At 47.5% G+C, this 21272-nt stretch overlaps 1 protein-coding gene across 1 annotated transcript in view; it reads right to left on the bottom strand.

Moving 5' to 3' along the window:
* Positions 1 to 983: 983 nt before the first annotated feature.
* Positions 984 to 21272, bottom strand: part of LOC306792816 (early estrogen-induced gene 1 protein-like) — a gene marked incomplete at both ends in the record, with an annotated part of 88029 nt that continues 67740 nt past the window's right edge. The window contains 4 exons of the mRNA XM_079290150.1: positions 984 to 1029; positions 1132 to 1201; positions 1289 to 1410; positions 18213 to 18426. Coding sequence (XP_079146276.1) covers positions 984 to 1029; positions 1132 to 1201; positions 1289 to 1410; positions 18213 to 18426 — 452 coding nt within the window. The remainder of the gene's footprint in view (positions 1030 to 1131; positions 1202 to 1288; positions 1411 to 18212; positions 18427 to 21272) is intronic.

The following is a 21272-nucleotide window of genomic DNA, read 5'->3' as shown; positions in this document are numbered from 1 at the left end:
TTGTGTTTCTGAGCCGTTACATCATCACATCTGTCTCACTGGACCAGGCTGGCTCGACCCACAGCCGATGAACAGGAAGCTATTTCACATTATAGTGAATCCTCAAATAAACTGCGCTGCTTAGTTTACAGCCTAGAAACACAAGAACAAGGAAACTGTCTCTGTTTCTCCTTTCAACAGAAATACTCTCACTAGTCTCAGGTGGAAGAAGCTTTTGACATAAAAATGAAATTTGACATGAATGCTCTCAAACTAAAAATGTATGAACATGAACATGTACAATATCAACATTCCAATAAATGTTTTATGTATGTTAAAGATAACTCCTGAATTCCTCCCACAGAGAACGTCTTAGTGTTCATCGTCACTGCGTGAGGCAGCGTGGCTTCATGGCAGCTTCCTGGCAGCATTGCTATAATGTAGCACGGCAGATGAACGTAATGTGACTGCAATTGAAGTTTCCCATCTGGGATAACAAAGTGAATGAAGTGAAGTGAACTGAATGACCACACAATATCAATATGAAGGAGTCAATTCAGTCCTTTTAGGCACCTCAAATTCCTGCTGTTACAGTAACTTGTCATTAATTGCTTATTTGTGTAGATAAATGAGGTGGAAGTATTCCCCCAAGCAGTGTTTAATGCAACACACATCCGTGGAGGACATGTTCAATCTGCATCAACAGCTAACAACAAGAAGCGTGAAATAACAAGGCAACCAGAAGCAGATCAGAATATTACAGAAATGTCTTTACAAGATAATATCATATAGAAATAAAGGCCTGTTTCTTTCTTAATTTGAGGTAAAAGAAAAGAAAAAAAAGGTGCGTTAAATACATGAATCATGTTACAGATCTCCCATCACCTGACTAAATATAGTATACAAGTTCCATGTCCATTTCATAGTCGTCTTATTCCAAGCCATGTGCGCTGAAAACAAGTATGCACACATAGAGTCTCAGACAGCCGATGTGTTCATGTCCCTCAGTGAGTCTCGATGACCACCGGCTCAAAAGCACCAGCTGTTCCTCTGGGAACACAGAAACACACCATCAGCTGGGTCAAAGTTGCGTCTTTGACCTAACTTGACGCATGACGCTTGACACATGAGTGAAGCTGTTTAAAGCCATACCTGTTGGAAAGCTGCGTCCCGCTGAGGGCAGTGGTCCCATCTCTGCTGACAAACAGTCTCAAGTTGCTGTCTGAATGAGAGCGAGGACGAGAAGTGACCACTGTGACCACAGACGTAGAGCTGCAACTAAATGCTGACAACTTCAACTCGGTCCTACCTTCATTGTTGCTGCTGTCAGAAAAGTTCTGGCTCTGGACAATCTTGTCCACAATGTCGTCTGCATCAATGCGGGTGTCGTCCACGCAGCTGGGCTGCCTCTCCACGGCGTCCTTCTTCCTCCTGTTGGACAAAATAAACAGCAATAGACGGAGAAGATCCATATCTGAAATACAACAACATGCTGCAAGAAGCAACGGAGCAGAAGCGTTACTGCTTCATACAGCAATGCATCATTTCAAAGGACAGGTGTTTGACTGACATTTGATAAATACGACAGCTGTGTTAGGAAATCACTGAGCTCTCTAAAAATATGAAATATATGTTTGTGAGCTATTTCAAAGGCCTTTTAAATGGCGGCAGTAAGAACCAATGGGTTTGAGGCTGAATACAAGTGAGAGTTATAAGAGACTAACACATTGTTGTTCTATTTCATCCTTACTGACCGCCAGAGGCAGTGCTTCACACTGGATATCTTCCGTCGCGCGCATGCGCAGGTCGAATATTTATATCAACAAAGTCACGTGTGACCTCGGATGACCCCCGTCGTCTATAAGTTCCGGTGTCATCCTGAGCTCAGTCCCTTTTTTTCTTCTCGCGACGCAGGTTAGCTACCATGGTAGCATAAACAAGGATGTGTCTACGATCAAGACATATTAGAGCTCGTCGCTGTAGCCTTGTGACCACCGGTCAGAGTTGCGGTTCTCTCGCCCTCCAAAGGCTGCGACGAGCTGTCCCTCTTCGGAGGGAATGGTGTGTTCGCCGTTTGGACATCGAGCCCCGGACTGGTGGACGCCCCTATCATCGGTCGTCACCAGTCTGATAAGGGCCAGCTAAGTCGTGATGACAGCAATCGGTAAGATCGATTAACATTGTTTTCTATAACAGTTGTTTGTTCCACGGTTGGCGGAGCGCTTCCGCTCTAGTTAATCGAGTGGCGGGCTAACGAGAGCGTAGAATTACGCTGTCGGCCCGCCCTTCACAGTGTTACGGCTATCACAGTTAGCAGAGTGTTCCTGCTCAGGCAAACTTTGTGAGACACTAGATCGGCATTGGCGTTGTGTCCATGGAGATTTAATCTTTACATCTGACGTAATTCGCAGTTAGCAGTGTCTTCACTCAGGCTAACTTGGTGAGATGCTAGCTGGGACTGCGTCCATCAACTTTGTAAACCTTACGGCCGTCACAATGAACAGAGCATCCCCGCTCAGGTTAACTCAGTGGGAAGCTAGCTAAACAGAGCTGATACTGGGGCTGTGGCCATCAACTTTGTATCCTTACGGCTGTCACAGTTAACAGAGCGTCCCCGCTCAGGTTAACTCAGTGGGAAACTAGCTAAACAAAGCTGATACTGGGGCTGTGGCCATCAACTTTGTATCCTTACGGCTGTCACAGTTAACAGAGCGTCCTCGCTCAGGTTAACTCAGTGGGAAACTAGCTAAACAAAGCTGATACTGGGGCTGTGTCCATCAACTTTGTAGCCTTACGGCTGTCACAGTTAACAGAGCGTCCCCGCTCAGGTTAACTCAGTGGGAAACTAGCTAAACAAAGCTGGTACTGGGGCTGTGGCCATCAACTTTGTAGCATTACAACGATCACAGTTAGCGGAATGTGCTTGCTCAGGCTAACTCGGTGAATGCTAGTTATACTAAATCAACATTGAGGTTGTGCCCATTGATGGTTTTTACGCATTACGGCTGTCGAGTTCGCTCCGGCTAACTAGACTAAGCTAATACTCGGATTGTGTCCATTGATTGTTGTAAACATTATGGACATATCGGTAGCGGATATCAGTTAGCAGAGTGCCCTCGCTCAGGCTAACTGGTAGCACACTGTTGGGGTCTGATAAATGGCTTTAAACATGTGCCGTGGACAAAGGAATCAGGCCTTCACTTTTTCAAGCAAAGGTCTCATCCTGACTTGTAGTTTGATGAGAGCAAGCCTCCTCTGGGAGGAATTTCACACTCAGGTGTGAATTCCCCCCCCCCAAATAACCATGCTAACCGCGGCAATCTCATTGGCCGAGAGCCAAGAGACCCCAGGACCCCTGTGGTTCGACCTCTGTTCTACAAAACTGTCTGCAGTTTCACACCCCAAGCTTTTCCCCCTTCGACCTCGGTTGAGTTAGGAGGCACACACCGCTCTCCTCGCCCGGACCCCCCCGCTGTCCAGGCCACAGAGAATCCAGCTTTTCCAACTCTCCCTCCGGGGTAACAGGAGGCACACAAGGCTCTTCGCTCGGACACCCCCGTCCAGGCCACAGAAGAACCAGCTTTCCCCCTTCGACCTCGGTTGAGTTAGGAAGCACGCAACCGCTCTTCACCCGGACCTTCGTCCTGGACGCATGAAGACACCTCGGCCTCTCCTCCCCCCTCCAGCACGCACGAGGCCACGAGGAAACAACGGCCCTCAAACCCTCAAACCCTGTCAGGTCACGAGCCGTTTTGCTGGACGAAACGACAGTGTTCCACTTTGAGTACGGCTCCACCAGCCCGCGAGACGAACCCGCATCAGCGATCCGTTCTCTGTTTTCTGCTTCTTTTTATTTTGTGCACAAACCGGCACAGAGGAGCCCGACGAAGCCTCGCTCCTCTCGTGACCGAGGATTCCCGGCAAGACGCGCAGACACGTCGTCTCATCCGAAGTTAACTGTTCTCCCTGCAGCGAGTACAGACCGGACCTGCGTTTGCTCCAGAGCCACGCTAACGGACCGAAGCCGCGCCAGCTCACCGCCGCGCGACACACAGCGCCCGCTGCAAAGCCGCGCCGACCCGCAAGCTCCCCCCTGTCCCCCTTCCCGACGAGGAAAACGGACAGCTTTGCCACAAACACTTCCACGTTGCAACGAAGCATCTACAAGTAAGATTCTTGGCATTTGGGCATAGCTTAGCTTAAATTAACGTAAGTTTAATTCAGGCCATTCATTTATATGTTGATATTCCCGTGTTTTTGTGTGTTTAAGACTGTCGCGTGATATTGAGGTATTACGCAATCATTACGGAACTCCTCGCGGACGAGAGAAGCTCCGCTGTATTCGTGTATTAACTGTGACTGTTTGCTTGGATTTATTTGATTTCTTTTCATTGGTTTTACTACACTTCGTGTAGTATTCTCTGCTCATTAAATCAGCTCTGTGAGTGAAGTGTGGAATCTCGGCTATTGTACATAACTGCTGGCAGTTCTACCGACAACGGCACGTTATGTACGATACGCCAGACACCCCCATTATCACTACAACGCGGACAGCACGCAGAAGTCTGATCCATGAGCCCCCACCTTTTTTCTCGTTCCTCCTTTCACGAAACACGCACATACACATAGCTCCTAGTTCTACTCCTGGGGAACCTCGTTCAAACGAGCGCCTCACATCACGTGCTGCCCAGGCACACGTGAGTACATACAGCAGCCGAACTGCCATTTTGTCCGGGTCCCTCGACTCCGCCATCTTTGTAGTTTTTAGCTGTAGTTCTTAAGGCCCCTCCCCTTTGGCCAGCGTCACTCGACGCCGCCATCTTTGTAGTCTTTAGCGTAGCTGTAAGACTCCCTCCTTTTCACCCACAGACCCACACACACACACACACACACACAGACATACACCCTCATCCACTTTATTCATTCTTTAGTTTAGGCATATAAAATTGTATGATAACGTTTGTTGGTTGCAATATTAATTGATTTGATCATTTATTATTTTGATTCAATAAACTCTGTTATACTTTCAGGAGCAGTCGTCTGTGATTACTTGTGCATATGTATTTGATAAGACTGTATGTAGTGGCCTGTGCTCGAACTTAAAACCCTTCACTGTCACTGAATGTATAGTCATACGCAGACTATTGACATTATGAGTGACTACTAATTATGAGACTTAGTTTTATCGTTTGGTTATTGGTCCCTGTTCGCAGGGTGGTGCCCCGTTTATATTAATAATCATTAATAATTGTTACATACATCAATAATTCTATTGATGTCAAGAATTCAGTTTCTTAAATGCTGATAACCCAAACACGCTCCTTTAGTTCCCAACATAATGGTGCCCCGTGTGAGGGTACGTTATTCCAGTTTTGTTACAGTATATATGCACATTAATCCATAATTAATTTTGAATAATTAATTTTCCAAAAAATATTTTTTTCGAAAAATTATTTTTTTTCTTCTTTTGAATGATCCAAATTCCTGAAACTTATTTCCCAAAATAGGTAGGCTTTGATCTTCAAAATCTTGTCTTATTGTAATTAAACTTTTGATTTTAAATCCAGATTTTTAATCTTAATTTTTAATTCCCTTCTCGAAATTTTATTTCGTTTCCAGGTTTAATTATTCGTTTCATTTCTTAAACTAACAGCCAGCTGTGTAGTAGATTTGATCGTTTATTTGTAATACCTTGCTTGTTTTCTTAAATCCCTCCAAAGAAGTTACACACAGCTGTCACAGGCCCAAAGTGCTAAACCACATTAGCATTTTCGCACCTCTGGCTGCAAAGCAGTAGTGATACCTCAGAGCAGCAACAGTAGAAACGTAAGTCACAGAGCTAGACATTTCACTGTGCGCCTGCATGAACCGTAACACTAACAGTAATTAACATCTAACAGTAGAAATCCTAAGTTACCGAACTAGACATTTCACTGAGAACCGTAACACTAACAGTTTCCGTTCTAACACTAGGGAATTAACAACTACTGGGAGTCGTGCTCATTAGAGAGAATGAGCAACGAGAAATCCCCCATTCCTGGAGCTGTAGCTTCAGAAGACTCCGCATTACGAGATGCGGTGGCTGATGTCCTCGGACTCACAGCAAAGGAAAGAGAGTACTTTGCAAAATACACTGCTGTCCTATGCGACGAGCAATTAGAGCAGCTGGTGGCTTATGTAAATAACCCAGCAGGTAACAGAGAGCGCCTGATTCAGAACGTAATCGGCGAAATACTGCTCATCTACCATCAGAAAATGCAGCTGCAAGCTGCCCGAACCCGGGCACAGAGCGACGAGCAGCAACGCGAGATCTGGACACTCCGAACAGAGGTTCAGGAGTTGTCACGTGACTGTAGAGCCCTACAGTCAGAAAATAGTAGCCTGCGCAGTGACCTCAGAGAGGTCAACCTAGAACTCTCTAAAGCATCAGAGAGTGATGACAAACTGAAAGCGCTTCAAGGTGTTCCAGCAACCCCGGTAGGTACTGCTACCCCCTATCGAGCCTTTCAGCCCAGTCATTTCTTGGTCTCGGCTCCCTCATTCCCCGAGACCCGAACCACCTTGCATTTCTTGAAGGCGACATCCCCAACCAGGAGGAGAGAGGACCAACACCAGGTCCTAGTCGGCCCAGGTGGCTTCAAAACCACCTCAGGCGAACGCAATCCTCCACGCAGTTCACGCGCGCGACAAGAACTGACCCCATCCCCCTCAGGGAGGGAGGATGATAGTCGTTACCACCATCGCGAGTATGGAGACTCAGACGACTCGGACGGCCCACGCCCCATCAACCTTGGAGGCCTGCGTACTCGACAGATTGAGTCTCTGGCAAAAGACGTAGAGCGCTTCAATCCCGATAATCACGACTCGAGCATCGATGACTACCTAAGGGAGATCGATCGCTGCCTCCTCGACCTATCGCGCCCCTCATCGCGCGAAAAGCTAAAGCTAGTGTGGAAAACCACTGCGAGAAGCGTCCACGCTTTCATGGAAACGCTCCAGCCGAGCATCCGCGACTGCTATTCATCCCTTTGTCACGCCCTTAGGGAGGAGTACTCCCTGTACACCGACCCAGCTTCTGCCACCCTCGGCGCCTTTGCCATTTTCCAGGAAAGGCTAGAGTCTCCGAGAGACTACTTCAGGCGCTTGAGATCTGCGTACTTCCAAGGACGTAACGCCCCAGGTCTAGAAGAAGACCATGCCTTCAAGTCGCTATTCTTGCACAATCTCCACGACAACGTGAGATACGCTGTTACTATGCACTGCAGAACGAGTAACCTCACCATGCCAGAGATTAGGAAATACGCGCAACTTGCATGGGAGACACGCGGACGGCCGACAAATCGGTACGAAGACACCGCCATAGTCTTAGGCATCCAACAGTCGAGCGACTCCGACCTAGCGTCGGAAGACGACGAGAGGACTTGGCCTAGCGAGCCCTGGTCACCCCCGAGGAACAGACGACCCTGGCGGTCGAAAGACCAACGGAACCAGGGGGGTGAAAGACGCCCTCAAGGGCAACACCTCAGGTAACGCTGACTCGCAGCCCACCGGACTAAGCCAAGTGACCTTTCCCCCTGCTGCCAAGTCGACATGGTAGGGGGGGGGAAGAGAACTCAGCACACTTCCGGAAACGACCACTCCCATGTTCGCACCTCGTTCTTCAACCTTCTTGGGCGACCTTGTTCGCAAAGGCAATGCCCGTTATGTATAAATCTATACATATTCTTCAGTCCTACTGGGGGGTCATAACACTCTTGCTCTACCCGACTCCGGGTCAGAAACGAGCCTCATGTGTTCCCCCACCTTTTCGCATACACCTCTAGGGTGCCACAACCTTAGAGGCCCTTCGAGCACCCTAGCTCGTAAGATCTTTCGTCAACTAAGCCTTCTTCTCCTGCTCTGTCAGCATGAGCCACCTCCAGCTTGTCCAACGAAGCCACCGCCTTCTTTCAGCCGAGTCATCGCCCGGGCCTGTCAAGTCGCCAGTGCCGTAGGTAACTGAACTTGACCTGTGCGCCGGACCTGTCTCCATCTCTAATTAGGAGGGTGGGGGGAGGGAGATATCACCAGCCCGCCATGACACACTCCAGAATGAAACTGTTCGCGACGTTTCCCTGAGTGCTGACGGTAACGTGGGATATCCGCCCTCGCCACTTGAACAGCGCGAGGGGGGTGGGATCTCTGACAACAGAAACTTAGAGAGATGCACTTCACAGGAAGTACACTCTAATCTCGCCAGTGCCGAAACCAACCGGCAGAATGGCAGCTTACTATTGACTACTAACGTTTAACTGCATGCTCCAACTCACCCTGTAGACATGCACTAACCGCTAACACAGCCTACTTCAACCAGAACAGTTGCATGACCTGAAAAACCATTGTGACTGTAAACTGATGCTCCACTCTCATAGAGAACCCTTTGCATGCTTTATAGACTCTACCAGAAGTAACCAGAGAAGACATAACCTCTGCCGTAGCAGTCAGATTTAACCCAGGACCTCATCCGAGAAGGCTCAGCTGTCAACAGCTGGAGCAGCGAAGGACCAGCCTAGCTAGTCACACTAGCCGTGCTAACGAAATCTGTAAATCTGCTACCACTACTGTTAGGCAACCCTCACAGGTACCTCTGGCCTATAGTCTTGGCAACGCAACTCCAATATCGATAGATTCTAAAACTTAGACACAGGACTCGCTCCAATACCGATTAGAGAGAGGTAGACGCACATATCATGTACTAATAGATCCAGAAGCGACAGACTAACTGGATTCCCTCCTATTCGTAACACCACGTAGCCAACCTACGACTGCTCCGCAGACGGACTCCAGTCCTGTCTAGGAGTTGAACCAGTAACCACTGTTTGCCCCTCACCTGCTTATTGTCTTTCTATTCTTTCCTTCTCTCTCTTTGTGTTTTGTTTATTTGGGTTGTTACTTTCTTTGACACTGTGCCACAATGCTAGAATATCACAACATCATAATAGCGATTGAATTATTTGGGAATAATGTTTTGCTCACCTATGATTTGAATTGTGTATGATAGTAGATGTAGGTAGAAGTAGTTAAAGTCATCTGCCCAGATGCCACCTTAGTCATCTGCCCAGATGCCAATGAACTCTGAACTTGAACACCATGAACTTGACCACTATGAACCTTGAACTCTATGAACAATGAACACTGCCTGTTTTAACCACTGCTTTTGGTCTCAGGAACACTTGGACTGTCTCACCTCTTCAGGTTTCCCCACCACATGGATGCACATGCCAGCCCTTGGTTTGCTCTAAAGACCGAAGCCAACATCTCGCTCTTCAGAACAAAGGGGGGATGTTGGGGTCTGATAAATGGCTTTAAACATGTGCCGTGGACAAAGGAATCAGGCCTTCACTTTTTCAAGCAAAGGTCTCATCCTGACTTGTAGTTTGATGAGAGCAAGCCTCCTCTGGGAGGAATTTCACACTCAGGTGTGAATTCCCCCCCCCCAAATAACCATGGTAACCGCGGCAATCTCATTGGCCGAGAGCCAAGAGACCCCAGGACCCCTGTGGTTCGACCTCTGTTCTACAAAACTGTCTGCAGTTTCACACCCCAAGCTTTTCCCCCTTCGACCTCGGTTGAGTTAGGAGGCACACACCGCTCTCCTCGCCCGGACCCCCCCGCTGTCCAGGCCACAGAGAATCCAGCTTTTCCAACTCTCCCTCCGGGGTAACAGGAGGCACACAAGGCTCTTCGCTCGGACACCCCCGTCCAGGCCACAGAAGAACCAGCTTTCCCCCTTCGACCTCGGTTGAGTTAGGAAGCACGCAACCGCTCTTCACCCGGACCTTCGTCCTGGACGCATGAAGACACCTCGGCCTCTCCTCCCCCCTCCAGCACGCACGAGGCCACGAGGAAACAACGGCCCTCAAACCCTCAAACCCTGTCAGGTCACGAGCCGTTTTGCTGGACGAAACGACAGTGTTCCACTTTGAGTACGGCTCCACCAGCCCGCGAGACGAACCCGCATCAGCGATCCGTTCTCTGTTTTCTGCTTCTTTTTATTTTGTGCACAAACCGGCACAGAGGAGCCCGACGAAGCCTCGCTCCTCTCGTGACCGAGGATTCCCGGCAAGACGCGCAGACACGTCGTCTCATCCGAAGTTAACTGTTCTCCCTGCAGCGAGTACAGACCGGACCTGCGTTTGCTCCAGAGCCACGCTAACGGACCGAAGCCGCGCCAGCTCACCGCCGCGCGACACACAGCGCCCGCTGCAAAGCCGCGCCGACCCGCAAGCTCCCCCCTGTCCCCCTTCCCGACGAGGAAAACGGACAGCTTTGCCACAAACACTTCCACGTTGCAACGAAGCATCTACAAGTAAGATTCTTGGCATTTGGGCATAGCTTAGCTTAAATTAACATAAGTTTAATTCAGGCCATTCATTTATATGTTGATATTCCCGTGTTTTTGTGTGTTTAAGACTGTCGCGTGATATTGAGGTATTACGCAATCATTACGGAACTCCTCGCGGACGAGAGAAGCTCCGCTGTATTCGTGTATTAACTGTGACTGTTTGCTTGGATTTATTTGATTTATTTTCATTGGTTTTACTACACTTCGTGTAGTATTCTCTGCTCATTAAATCAGCTCTGTGAGTGAAGTGTGGAATCTCGGCTATTGTACATAACTGCTGGCAGTTCTACCGACAACGGCACGTTATGTACGATACGCCAGACACCCCCATTATCACTACAACGCGGACAGCACGCAGAAGTCTGATCCATGAGCCCCCACCTTTTTTCTCGTTCCTCCTTTCACGAAACACGCACATACACATAGCTCCTAGTTCTACTCCTGGGGAACCTCGTTCAAACGAGCGCCTCACATCACGTGCTGCCCAGGCACACGTGAGTACATACAGCAGCCGAACTGCCATTTTGTCCGGGTCCCTCGACTCCGCCATCTTTGTAGTTTTTAGCTGTAGTTCTTAAGGCCCCTCCCCTTTGGCCAGCGTCACTCGACGCCGCCATCTTTGTAGTCTTTAGCGTAGCTGTAAGACTCCCTCCTTTTCACCCACAGACCCACACACACACACACACAGACATACACCCTCATCCACTTTATTCATTCTTTAGTTTAGGCATATAAAATTGTATGATAACGTTTGTTGGTTGCAATATTAATTGATTTGATCATTTATTATTTTGATTCAATAAACTCTGTTATACTTTCAGGAGCAGTCGTCTGTGATTACTTGTGCATATGTATTTGATAAGACTGTATGTAGTGGCCTGTGCTCGAACTTAAAACCCTTCACTGTCACTGAATGTATAGTCATACGCAGACTATTGACATTATGAGTGACTACTAATTATGAGACTTAGTTTTATCGTTTGGTTATTGGTCCCTGTTCGCAGGGTGGTGCCCCGTTTATATTAATAATCATTAATAATTGTTACATACATCAATAATTCTATTGATGTCAAGAATTCAGTTTCTTAAATGCTGATAACCCAAACACGCTCCTTTAGTTCCCAACAACACCAAGAGTTACAGCAACTGTCCAAGTGAAGAGTGTCCTCGCTCCCCTCTCACTATGAGGACTGTTTTCCTGACCTGTTCCACAGTGGCAGAGTGCTCTCGCTCAAGCTAACTGGTGGGACACCAATATCTGCAGCAGCTGTCTTAGTGAAGAGAGTATCCTCGCTCCCCTCTCACTGTAAGGACTGTGTTCTTTTTGTCCGTTTTTCACAGTAGCAGAGTGCTCTCGCTCAAGCTAACTGGTGGGACACCAATATCTGCAGCAACTAGCTTAGTGGAGAGTGTCCTCGCTCCCCTCTCACTATAAGGACTTTGCCTGGCCTGTTTCCACAGTGGCAGAGTGCTCTCGCTCAAGCTTACTGGTGGGACACCAATATCTGCAGCAACTAGTTTAGTGAAGAGTGTCCTCGCCCCTCTCACTATAAGGACTTTGCCTGACCTGTTTCCACAGTGGCAGAGTGCTCTCGCTCAAGCTAACTGGTGGGACACCAATATCGGCAGCAACTATCTTAGTGAAGAGAGTGAGCTTAGAGAGTGTCCTCGCCCCTCTCACTATAAGGACTTTGCCTGACCTGTTTCCACAGTAGCAGAGTGCTCTCGCTCAGGCTAACTGGTGGGTCACCAATATCCGCAGCGGCTGGCCAAGGGAAGAGTGTACGTAGGATCACTCGCCACTGACTGCCCCCTGCCTGTTCTCTCAACATTCAGCAGAGCGCTCCCGCTCGGACTGATTTGGAATTCCGCATAAACTAGTGGGACAAGGGTTCCACCAGAATCGCGGCCATGTTAAACTCTCCCGGCTGTAGGACCTGTATAGCTCCTCTTCAGCCGGAGGACGGCCCTGACCTCTTGCCCTAGCCTCGAGCTTCTGAGGCAGGGCCTCTCGGAGAACCCAGGCAGGACCTGCGGCATCACGCCTTGAGCAGTAAGGTCTGCTAGGCTGGCCGAAGGGGAACACCTGATGCGGGAGGTCTACCTCCCCCTGTCAGGGCAGCTGAATCCAGCCCAACCTACCCTGGTCATTTGTATGGCGCTTGCACGCCTGGCATACACAGCAGCTGGAACATCCACCTGTGAGTGCCTTCTTCAGGCGACTTCCCGCCCTCACCACCTTTTCTGTTCCTCCCTCCGAGAAATGTCTGAGGGAGTTGCGTGCATGGTGGAGACACCAGGGCTCTCTCCCGCCTTACATCGGACCATGCAGGAGGTGGCAAATCTGGCCTTGCACGTATGCCAGCCAGTTAGATGACTATGGCGTCCATCAGTTTCCCCTGAGGAGACTCTGAGGCCCGATGCCAGGTGCCCTCGACCCAATGTCGGGTCAAAGATGACCTGCTATCCAGGGCTTATGACATAGCAGCGCTGTGCACCGTATCAACAACTCCCTCTCCCACCTCATGCTTTCCCTCGCAGATTCTCTGCAGCGGGCTACTTCGACGCTTCTGCTCAGTGATGCTTCATTGCAGGCGTTTGCGCTCATATCGGGGAACGTGGATGTATGATGTCCACCCTGGTTCAGACTCGCCGCCAGGTTTGGCTGGCGCAGTCACCCCTATCTGAGACATGTAGGAGGACCCTCCGTACTGTCCCAGTGGAACCTGGTGAGCTGTTCGAGTCAGCTGCTGTACAGGCGCTTCAGCGGACTGTTAGAGCTAGCCAGACCAGGCAGCAGTTCTCTGGTCTTTGCAGGGACATGCCTGCACCCCCAGACCTAGGGGTCCCACTTTGGCCCACAAGGCCGTTTTATCAGCCTCCAGCTTACCCTAGTAGCCGCAACAGGCCTCGGCGTCCTGCTGAGAGGCCGGACCGCTACCTATACAACCCTACTTACGTCCCCGTCCCCCCGGCAGGGGTGCCAGGAGATGTCTCCAGGCCGGCTGTCGGGGTTCTTTCTCCCATCAGCGGATTTCCAAGGGAGAGTGGTTCACGTCTATCGACGCCTGTTCCCATGGTGCATCACCACAACTTTCAGTCCTGGGTGCTTCCATTCGGAATCTTCCATCTCCCCATGGGTGTTCACAGTGTGTTACTGCTGTCCTTTCCCCCTGCAATCGCAGGGCGTGAACATACTGCCGTACTTAGACGACTGGCTGACCTAGGCGCCATCCCGGCTTCAGGCGCCACAGGACACTGCTCGCCTTCTCTCACGTGGCCCGGTGGGCCTCAAGGTGAACATGGAGAGGAGCTACCTGAGCCCTTCTCAGGGGGCAGACGGTTGCCCTACATCCTTTTCTCCGACTATTGGGTAAACTGACAGCTGCCTCAACTGTCGTTCCCTTCGGTTTGCGGATGGCTGAACAGCCTTCACTTGGATGCCAAGTGGCACAGATACAGGGCAATAATATTATCGAAACAGTGCCTATTCACTATCCCCATGGAGGGAGTGCATATCTGGCGAACAGTGTCCCAGAAACCGAGCCCCAGGGGCTCGGTTCCATTCCACCAGGAGATTGTCACAACAGATACCTGCCTCTCAAGGCGGGGTGCAGGGTGACAGAACAGGACAGCCTGGGGGCAGTTGTCTGCTGAAAGGCCGCAGGTCCAGGTTCTAGAGCTAGCGCTCGAGCACTTCCTTCCATGTTTGAAGGGAAAGCATGTGCTTGTCCGGTGGACAGCACCTCTGCTGTGATTTCCCATGAACTATCGATGGGGCACCAGATCTGCAGAAGTTGCTACGGGGATCACCGTGGCCTTCTGACTTGGGAGGCCCCTCGCCTGACCAGCCTGTGGGCAATGTACCCACCAGGAGAATGGAACAAGGTTGTGGTTTTCCTGTTCCGTTACAAGCCTCCACCGTGAGAGTGGCGGCGGCATCCAGACGTGTCGACCCACTGCCCCCACTGGGTCTCCCTGACGGAGAGGACCAGCCCTCTGGGTCAAGATGCCCTGGCTCACACGTGGCCAGAGGATCTTCTTTATGCCTTTCCACCATTCCCTCTGTTTTTGCTATAAGCTTGTCAGAGTTCTTCCCCGACAGGAGGGATCTCCTGTCGCAACTAGAGGGTCAGATTTGGCATTCCAATCCCTGCCGCCTTCAATTAGGGGTCACGGGAGGGCCCGACCGGATGCTGAGTGGCTGCATAGAACCAGTCTGACGGACTATTCTGAATGCCAGTGCGCGGTCTACCTGCCTGCAGTACAAGAAACAGGTGATAGCTGTTCTCCGACTGGTGTGCCGCTCAGAACAAGGTCCCAGTACAGCGCCCCGTGCCTGCTGTACTGAGTTTCTACAGTCCCTCCTGGATAAGGGCCGGTCTCCCCTGCATGGGACCTACCCTTGGTACTGGACACCTTATGCTTGTCTCCTTTTGAACCCCTGGCACAGGCGGAGCCGAGATGGCTATCAGCAAGACGGTTTTCTCCTTGCTGTCAATTCAGCTCAATGTGGGGGCGAGCTGCATGCCCTATCAGTGGAAGAATCATGTCTGAGGTGGAACTCAGATGGCTTGGGTGTCACTTTCTGGCCTAAGGCAGTGTTTCTCCCAAGGGGGTGGATACGTTCACATATAAACCGGCCTATCCAGCTGGCAAAGTTGACCCCCCCCTCCCCCATCGGGAGAGGAGAGGTCAAGGCTGCTGTGCCCAGTGTGGGCCCTCAGAGCTTATGTGGAAGCCACCGCCTGCATAGTCAGTTATGGTGAGCCTAAGAAGGGCTGTGCTCCTTTTAAAAAAAGAAAAAACAGCACCTGTCCCACTGGATAGTGGAGGCCATTGCCGATACATACAAGGCGAGCGGCTGCGCTCGGCCATCCGGGGTGAAGGGTCACTACCAAGAGTGTCTCCACACCGAGGGCAAGCCTGAGTGGTGTGCCTGTGGGGGATATATGTGCGGCGGCCTCATGGGCATCACCGAGCACATTCACCAAACACTACAGAGTTAACGTTGCCAACCCTCACCCACTGGGGAGGGTTCTTTGGCCAATTTTCTCTGCCGGAGCTATAAGAGGTAGTTACTGTGCTTCCTCGTGACTCTTTTGGTATAAGTCATCCAGTGTGAAGCACTGCCTCTGGCGGTCAGTAAGGATGAAATAGAACGAAAGTTACGAATGTAACTACGGTTCTATGAATCCTGGATGACCGCCAGAGTTCTTGGTCACTCGGAATCCCGTGAACTCGCGAGAAGATTCCATAGGACTGAGCTCAGGATGACACCGGAACTTATAGACGACGGGGGTCATCCGAGGTCACACGTGACTTTGTTGATATAAATATTCGACCTGCGCATGCGCGCGACGGAAGATATCCAGTGTGAAGCACTGCCTCTGGCGGTCATCCAGGATTCATAGAACCGTAGTTACATTCGTAACTTTCGGTTTTGATATTTACATGGGACAGACTAAACCTCCATCTGGCTAATAGCTGGTAAACTGCAGCTCATCGTAGTAAGGCATAACATGTTCAGGTTCCCTTTTCCCTTTTACATGTTGCCAAGTGTGTTTACTCTTTTATTTTCATGGAGGCCTGATCCATCCATCCATCTCTTATCTTTAATAAGCCCATCTCAGCTGGACAGGTCTCCAGACTATTACAGGGCTGACATATTGAGCCAGACAACTGTTCACATCCACACCTACGACTGAGAGACATTGATGAAGCTACGCTGCATGTCTTGGGAGGAAGCTGGAGAACCTGGAAAGAACCACACTGACACGGGAACCTGCAGCTCCACAGAAGGGCCGTCTAGCCCGGGAATCGAACCCAGGCCCCGCCATGCAGCCCAGGAGGCTGATGAAATGTGAAACAGTCATAGCTTTTCTTTACTCTGAACTGTGTAACAGTTTCTTGCTCCTTCGGCCTTCTTTCTAGAGAGGTGCGCATGTTCCCACATCTCACTAATGACTTTGTATTATTTATCATAACCGATTATGCATGTCAATATAGTTAAAGTATTAATACCACACTGTGAAAATACTCCACAACGAGTAAAAGTCCTGAATTCAAAACCTTACGGAGGTAAAAGTATGTCAGTAGTATCTGCAAAATTGGTAAAAGTATTGATTGATCAGTAAACTGTTTCACTATTATATGTGATGTCTCTGGATTAATATTGCTGCTGCATGAATGTGTATGTTGCATTGTAACTGGCTGCTTTAATCTACATTGATACAGCAAGGCATCGTATTCTATAAGGTCATCGCATGCTTGCAGCGTCGCTGTCCTGGAAGAACCTCGTATCTCTAAAAGAAGAGCAGCCTGTTTCAGCTCTGTGACCGTGTGTCTCCAGCTGATCCAAGAGGCTTTTTAAAGAATTTCTTTAGCTGAAGGCGTCGGAGGATTTTCTCAACACATAAAGGAACACTTCATCCTTCAGTTTATCACAAACATTCACCATCAACACATCTGGAGATGATTGGTTTTCACTGGACAGGAAGGGGATGCAACTGTCATCTGAGAAGTAACTGTAGAGGAGTAACAAGTACACTTCCTACCTCTGAGATGTACTGGAGAAGTAGAAAGTACTCAAGTACTTTGAATATGTACAGAAGATGCGTAAACGTACTTAGTTACATTTACAACTGATTCCAGAGCAAAACAAACACGTGTCATCTTGTTTCCCCCTCAAGCGTGAGAAAGGAGAGCTGGAACTGAGGCCCATTCAGGCTGTTCTGTATTCATGTTAGTGTCCCGAGTGAACAACGTGTTCTTGGTCATTGTCATGGAACATCTGCTACACAAGTGTGGGACATCGAACATTATCCCACCTGCAGCTGGACCAGCTCCAGTGAACACACTCGCTCATGCAGCAGATTCTTAATAGGACTGAAGTCTGTTGTGGGTGAAGGGCGGAGCCTGTTCTATCTTCACTATTAAAGCTACAGCAGCTATTGATTCAAGAACAATTGGTTTGACATCACGTATGCCAGGCCTGTTCAATGTCATTTACCGGTAGTTGATGTGCTGTAATGAAGTTGTGCAGCATTATTTGTTATATCTAATATTTTGAACTTATCTGACAAGTTGATTGCTGTCATGCAGGGCAGTCTTCAGGGAAGGCATCATTTTGTTAATAGAATTTAAAATGTTATCTGTTGCTCAACTAGAGAGGTGCACTCAGTTGAGTGTGTTTGATGGAATGACGACAAACCACAGTTGTCAAACTCAACATCTAGACTGCAAGTGTATCAGACATATTTCCATCTGCATGTCTCACACAACAGATGTCTATCAGGAATCAATGCAGATGTCCACCTGCTCCGCGCATCTAACGACTGACCACAGCCTGAAGTGTTTTAAAGTACAGGAGGAAAGGTGAGGTTGATGGCCAATGAAAAGGCAGCGAACAACTCAAACTACATCTCACAACCTCAGCACAGCAGAGGGTGCTGTTCTCTCCACAGGGCAACATTCCTCATTCTTAATTGTTATTTCTGACTGACTGTAAATGGGAATAAACTCAAACTTTATACAATTTGAAGTCTTTACTGTGAGAGTATTGCGGTCCAGTTGTTGACATGTTATTTTTATAGTAGCACCATGATAACAGCACATGAAGTGGTGAGAATATGAAGCTCTTCCATTCCTGTCTTGGTGCTGGTTGGTCTGAGGTCTGAGGTCCTTGCATGTGACCAACAGAAGACGCCAGAGAGGAAGAAGTCCTGGAGGATTTCTAGCATGTAAATGCACATGCCTGAGATCCAACCTAAAGCTTTATCTGTGTGATGGGGTTCAGACATGCCTCACATGGAAATCATCTTGTGACAGCAGGTGTGTGTGTATCTACCTGGAGGATCTGTTGGACATGAGAGCTGCTGCAGAGGGGGGAGGAGGTCTCCCTGGTTTGGTGGAAGTGGCTCGTTGGTGCAGCTCGGTGGGGGTGGAGGGAGGTAGCTGGGAGTGTTGAGCCAACCCACAGGAGACACTGCTGCTGGAGGAGGTGTTCCTCTGGTGACTGAGGTCAGTCAGGCTGGAGCAGCGAGAGTGAGCTGTGCTGTAGCCTGGAGGGGAGAATTATCATTAACCCCATTACTCCCAGTCCGTGTACAGTTTTTCCATTCTGAAACATAAACTGGCTGGAGGTGGGAGGAGCTTTCAACAATGCTTGAAGAACTTTCTTCCAAAAAGGGTCCTTAATGCAACCCGTAGTCTCATACAGATCCCTTGAGACCCCTTTATTGAAAGGTCCTTTTAGAAGCAAAAGGAGTGCAGGAATATGTACAGTAAGTTATCAATAACAATAAGTTGTCCTTCCGTGCTACAGCGATGATAGCAAAGACGGGGATTCAAGCAGGCATTTATTTTCAACTTTCTCAGTCTAGTATATCCCATCTGTCCGTTTAAGATCTGCTTCTGTTGTAATGTTGAATGTTTGTCTGTTAAACTCAACAATTCCTGCAAGATGGCCTTGCTGGTTGAATGTTCTTTGTGTTTCTGCTGTCTCAGTTATTGCTCTGCTCTCTGCTGTTTATGTTAGTTTTTTGTGGAACTGCAGTGGACCAATAAAGTATATTTTGACACATAAAACACAACTCTTGAGACTGACACTCAGAGAAAACGCATTTTATACTCTGCGCCCAATTTGCAATTCAACATGCCACTGTTTGCAGAAATGTATACTTAAGACACAGAATTCTGACATAAAGTCACTTGTTTCCATTTAAAACGTTACCATTCAAAACACCACACCCATGGACCGATGGGCAATACACGTGTCACCTGACCAAACACCTGATTACCTGATTACAATAATAAAAGAAGAGGAATTCAGAGCAGCAGAGTGGTGAGTATAACCTTTGTGGAAATAAAGATGTTGTATCATGATGAATTTTATCCTAAAGAACTATTATGGTACAGATAACTCCATCCCTGTTCATGATTTTTTAAAGGTGACAAAGAGTTATTTGTTCGTACTCCAGCAGCTTGTGAAAATCATTTTTTGTTATGTTTCTTTATTTGAACAGGCACAACGCACAAAGAACAGATAAAAAACAGTAAAGTAATGTAATGTATCAGCTAATTGCTATTTTCCGCAGTAGTCCCTATAAAGGTAGGAAGAATAAGAATGTAATAAAGAAAAAAGAGATTACAAGATAACTAGAAAAAGCATTTCCTGCTGAAAATGCGTTGGAATGCTGAAAACTGAAATGAATCGCAAAAACATTGCTGAAAATAGATATCCAATTCAAAAACAAATTGCAAAAAGCTTAATAATTCAAAAAGTTTAAAGATTACAAATATGAAAAGTCACCTCTCCTGAAAGAGCTGAACATTTTGATATTTGAAGTTTCTGTGGCTTAAAAAAATTCATCAGTGGTGATATTTGTAGTAGTATAAGTTGTAGTAGAAGTATTATTAGTATAAGTATTAGTAGCATTAGAATAACTACTAGTAGTAGTAGTAGTGATATTTGTAGTAGTAGTAGAAGTTGTAGTTGTAGAAGTATTATTAGTAGTAGAAGTATTAGTAATTAGAAGAAGTAGTAGAAGACGTAGTATCACTAGTCATAGTAATAGCTGTAGTATTGGTTGTAGTATTTAATATCACAGTAGTTGTAGTAGTAGTAGTAGTAATAGTAATGGCAGTAGAAGATGTCGCAGTAGTAGTAGTACTAGTAGCAGTCGTGCTAATAGCTGTAGTAGTAGTACTACTTTTAGTAGCATGAATAGCAGTAGTAGTAGTAGCAGTTGTCGTATAAGTAATAGTAGTAGTGGTAGTAATAATATTGATGGTAGCAGTAATAGCAGTAGCAGTAGTAGTAATAGTAGCAACAGCAAAAGTTATAGTAGCAGTAGTAGTAGCAATACTATATTAGCAGCAGCAGCAGTAGTTGTCGTAGTATTGGTAAGAGCATTCATTTTTTAACAAAAAAGCCTAATTTTGAGCTTGTTTAAATACAGTTAATCCATGGGGCTTTTATTTTGAAAGGGTGGTGCTGGGTGGGGGGGGGGGAGAGGAGACATAATCATAATGTCTGACACACATAACCAGAGGTTATTAAATGCCTGGCTTCATCACAAGCATTTCAATTAGAATTCACTCTTTGGGGCTTTTATTTTGAAATGGGGTGTGTGTGTGTGGGGGGGGGGGAGGGTCCTCTAAAAGTCTCTAAGACCTGAATGACTGTATGAGAGAGAGAGAGAGAGAGAGAGAGAGAGAGATAATTAGTGAGCGAGAGAGGAAAGAATTAGTGAGAGAGAGAAGAAAGAACTAGAAAATGCATTTCCTGCTGAAAATACGTTGGAATGCTGAAAGCTGAAATGAATCTCAAAAACATTGCTGAAAATAGATATCCAATTTTTTTTAAATTGCAAAAAGTTTAATTCTAAAAGTTAAAAGATTACAAATATGAAGTCATATCACCCCTTTCCTGCAAGAGCTGACCATTTTGATATTCGAACGGTTTCTGTAGCTTAAAAGAATTCCAGCGGTAGTGATATTTGTTGTAGTAGTAGTAGAAGTTGTAGTAGAAGTATTAGTAATTAGAAGAAGTAGTAGAAGTAGTAGTATCAGTAGTCGTAGTAATAGCTGTAGTAGTGGTCGTAGTATTTTAAATAACAGTAGTAGTAGTATAATAAGGAGTAGTAGTAGTAATAGTAAAGTCAATTTTTGAAGTAGCAGTAGTAGTAGTACTAGTAGCAGTCGTACTAATAGCTGTAGTAATGTTAGTACTGGTAGTAGCAGGAATAGCAGTATTAGCAGTTGTGGTATAAGTAATAATAGTAGTGGTAGTGGTTGTTGGGAACGTAAAGGAGCGTGTTTGGGTTATCAGCATTTAAGAAACTGAATTCTTGACATCAATAGAATTATTGATGTATGTAACAATTATTAATGATTATTAATAACA

This window comes from Melanostigma gelatinosum, assembly GCF_949748355.1.
Source record: "Melanostigma gelatinosum genome assembly, chromosome: 18".
NCBI classification, from domain to species: domain Eukaryota; kingdom Metazoa; phylum Chordata; class Actinopteri; order Perciformes; family Zoarcidae; genus Melanostigma; species Melanostigma gelatinosum.
The sequence above is the reverse complement of the archived record's forward strand: the minus strand, read 5'-3'. Positions and strand labels throughout refer to the sequence as shown.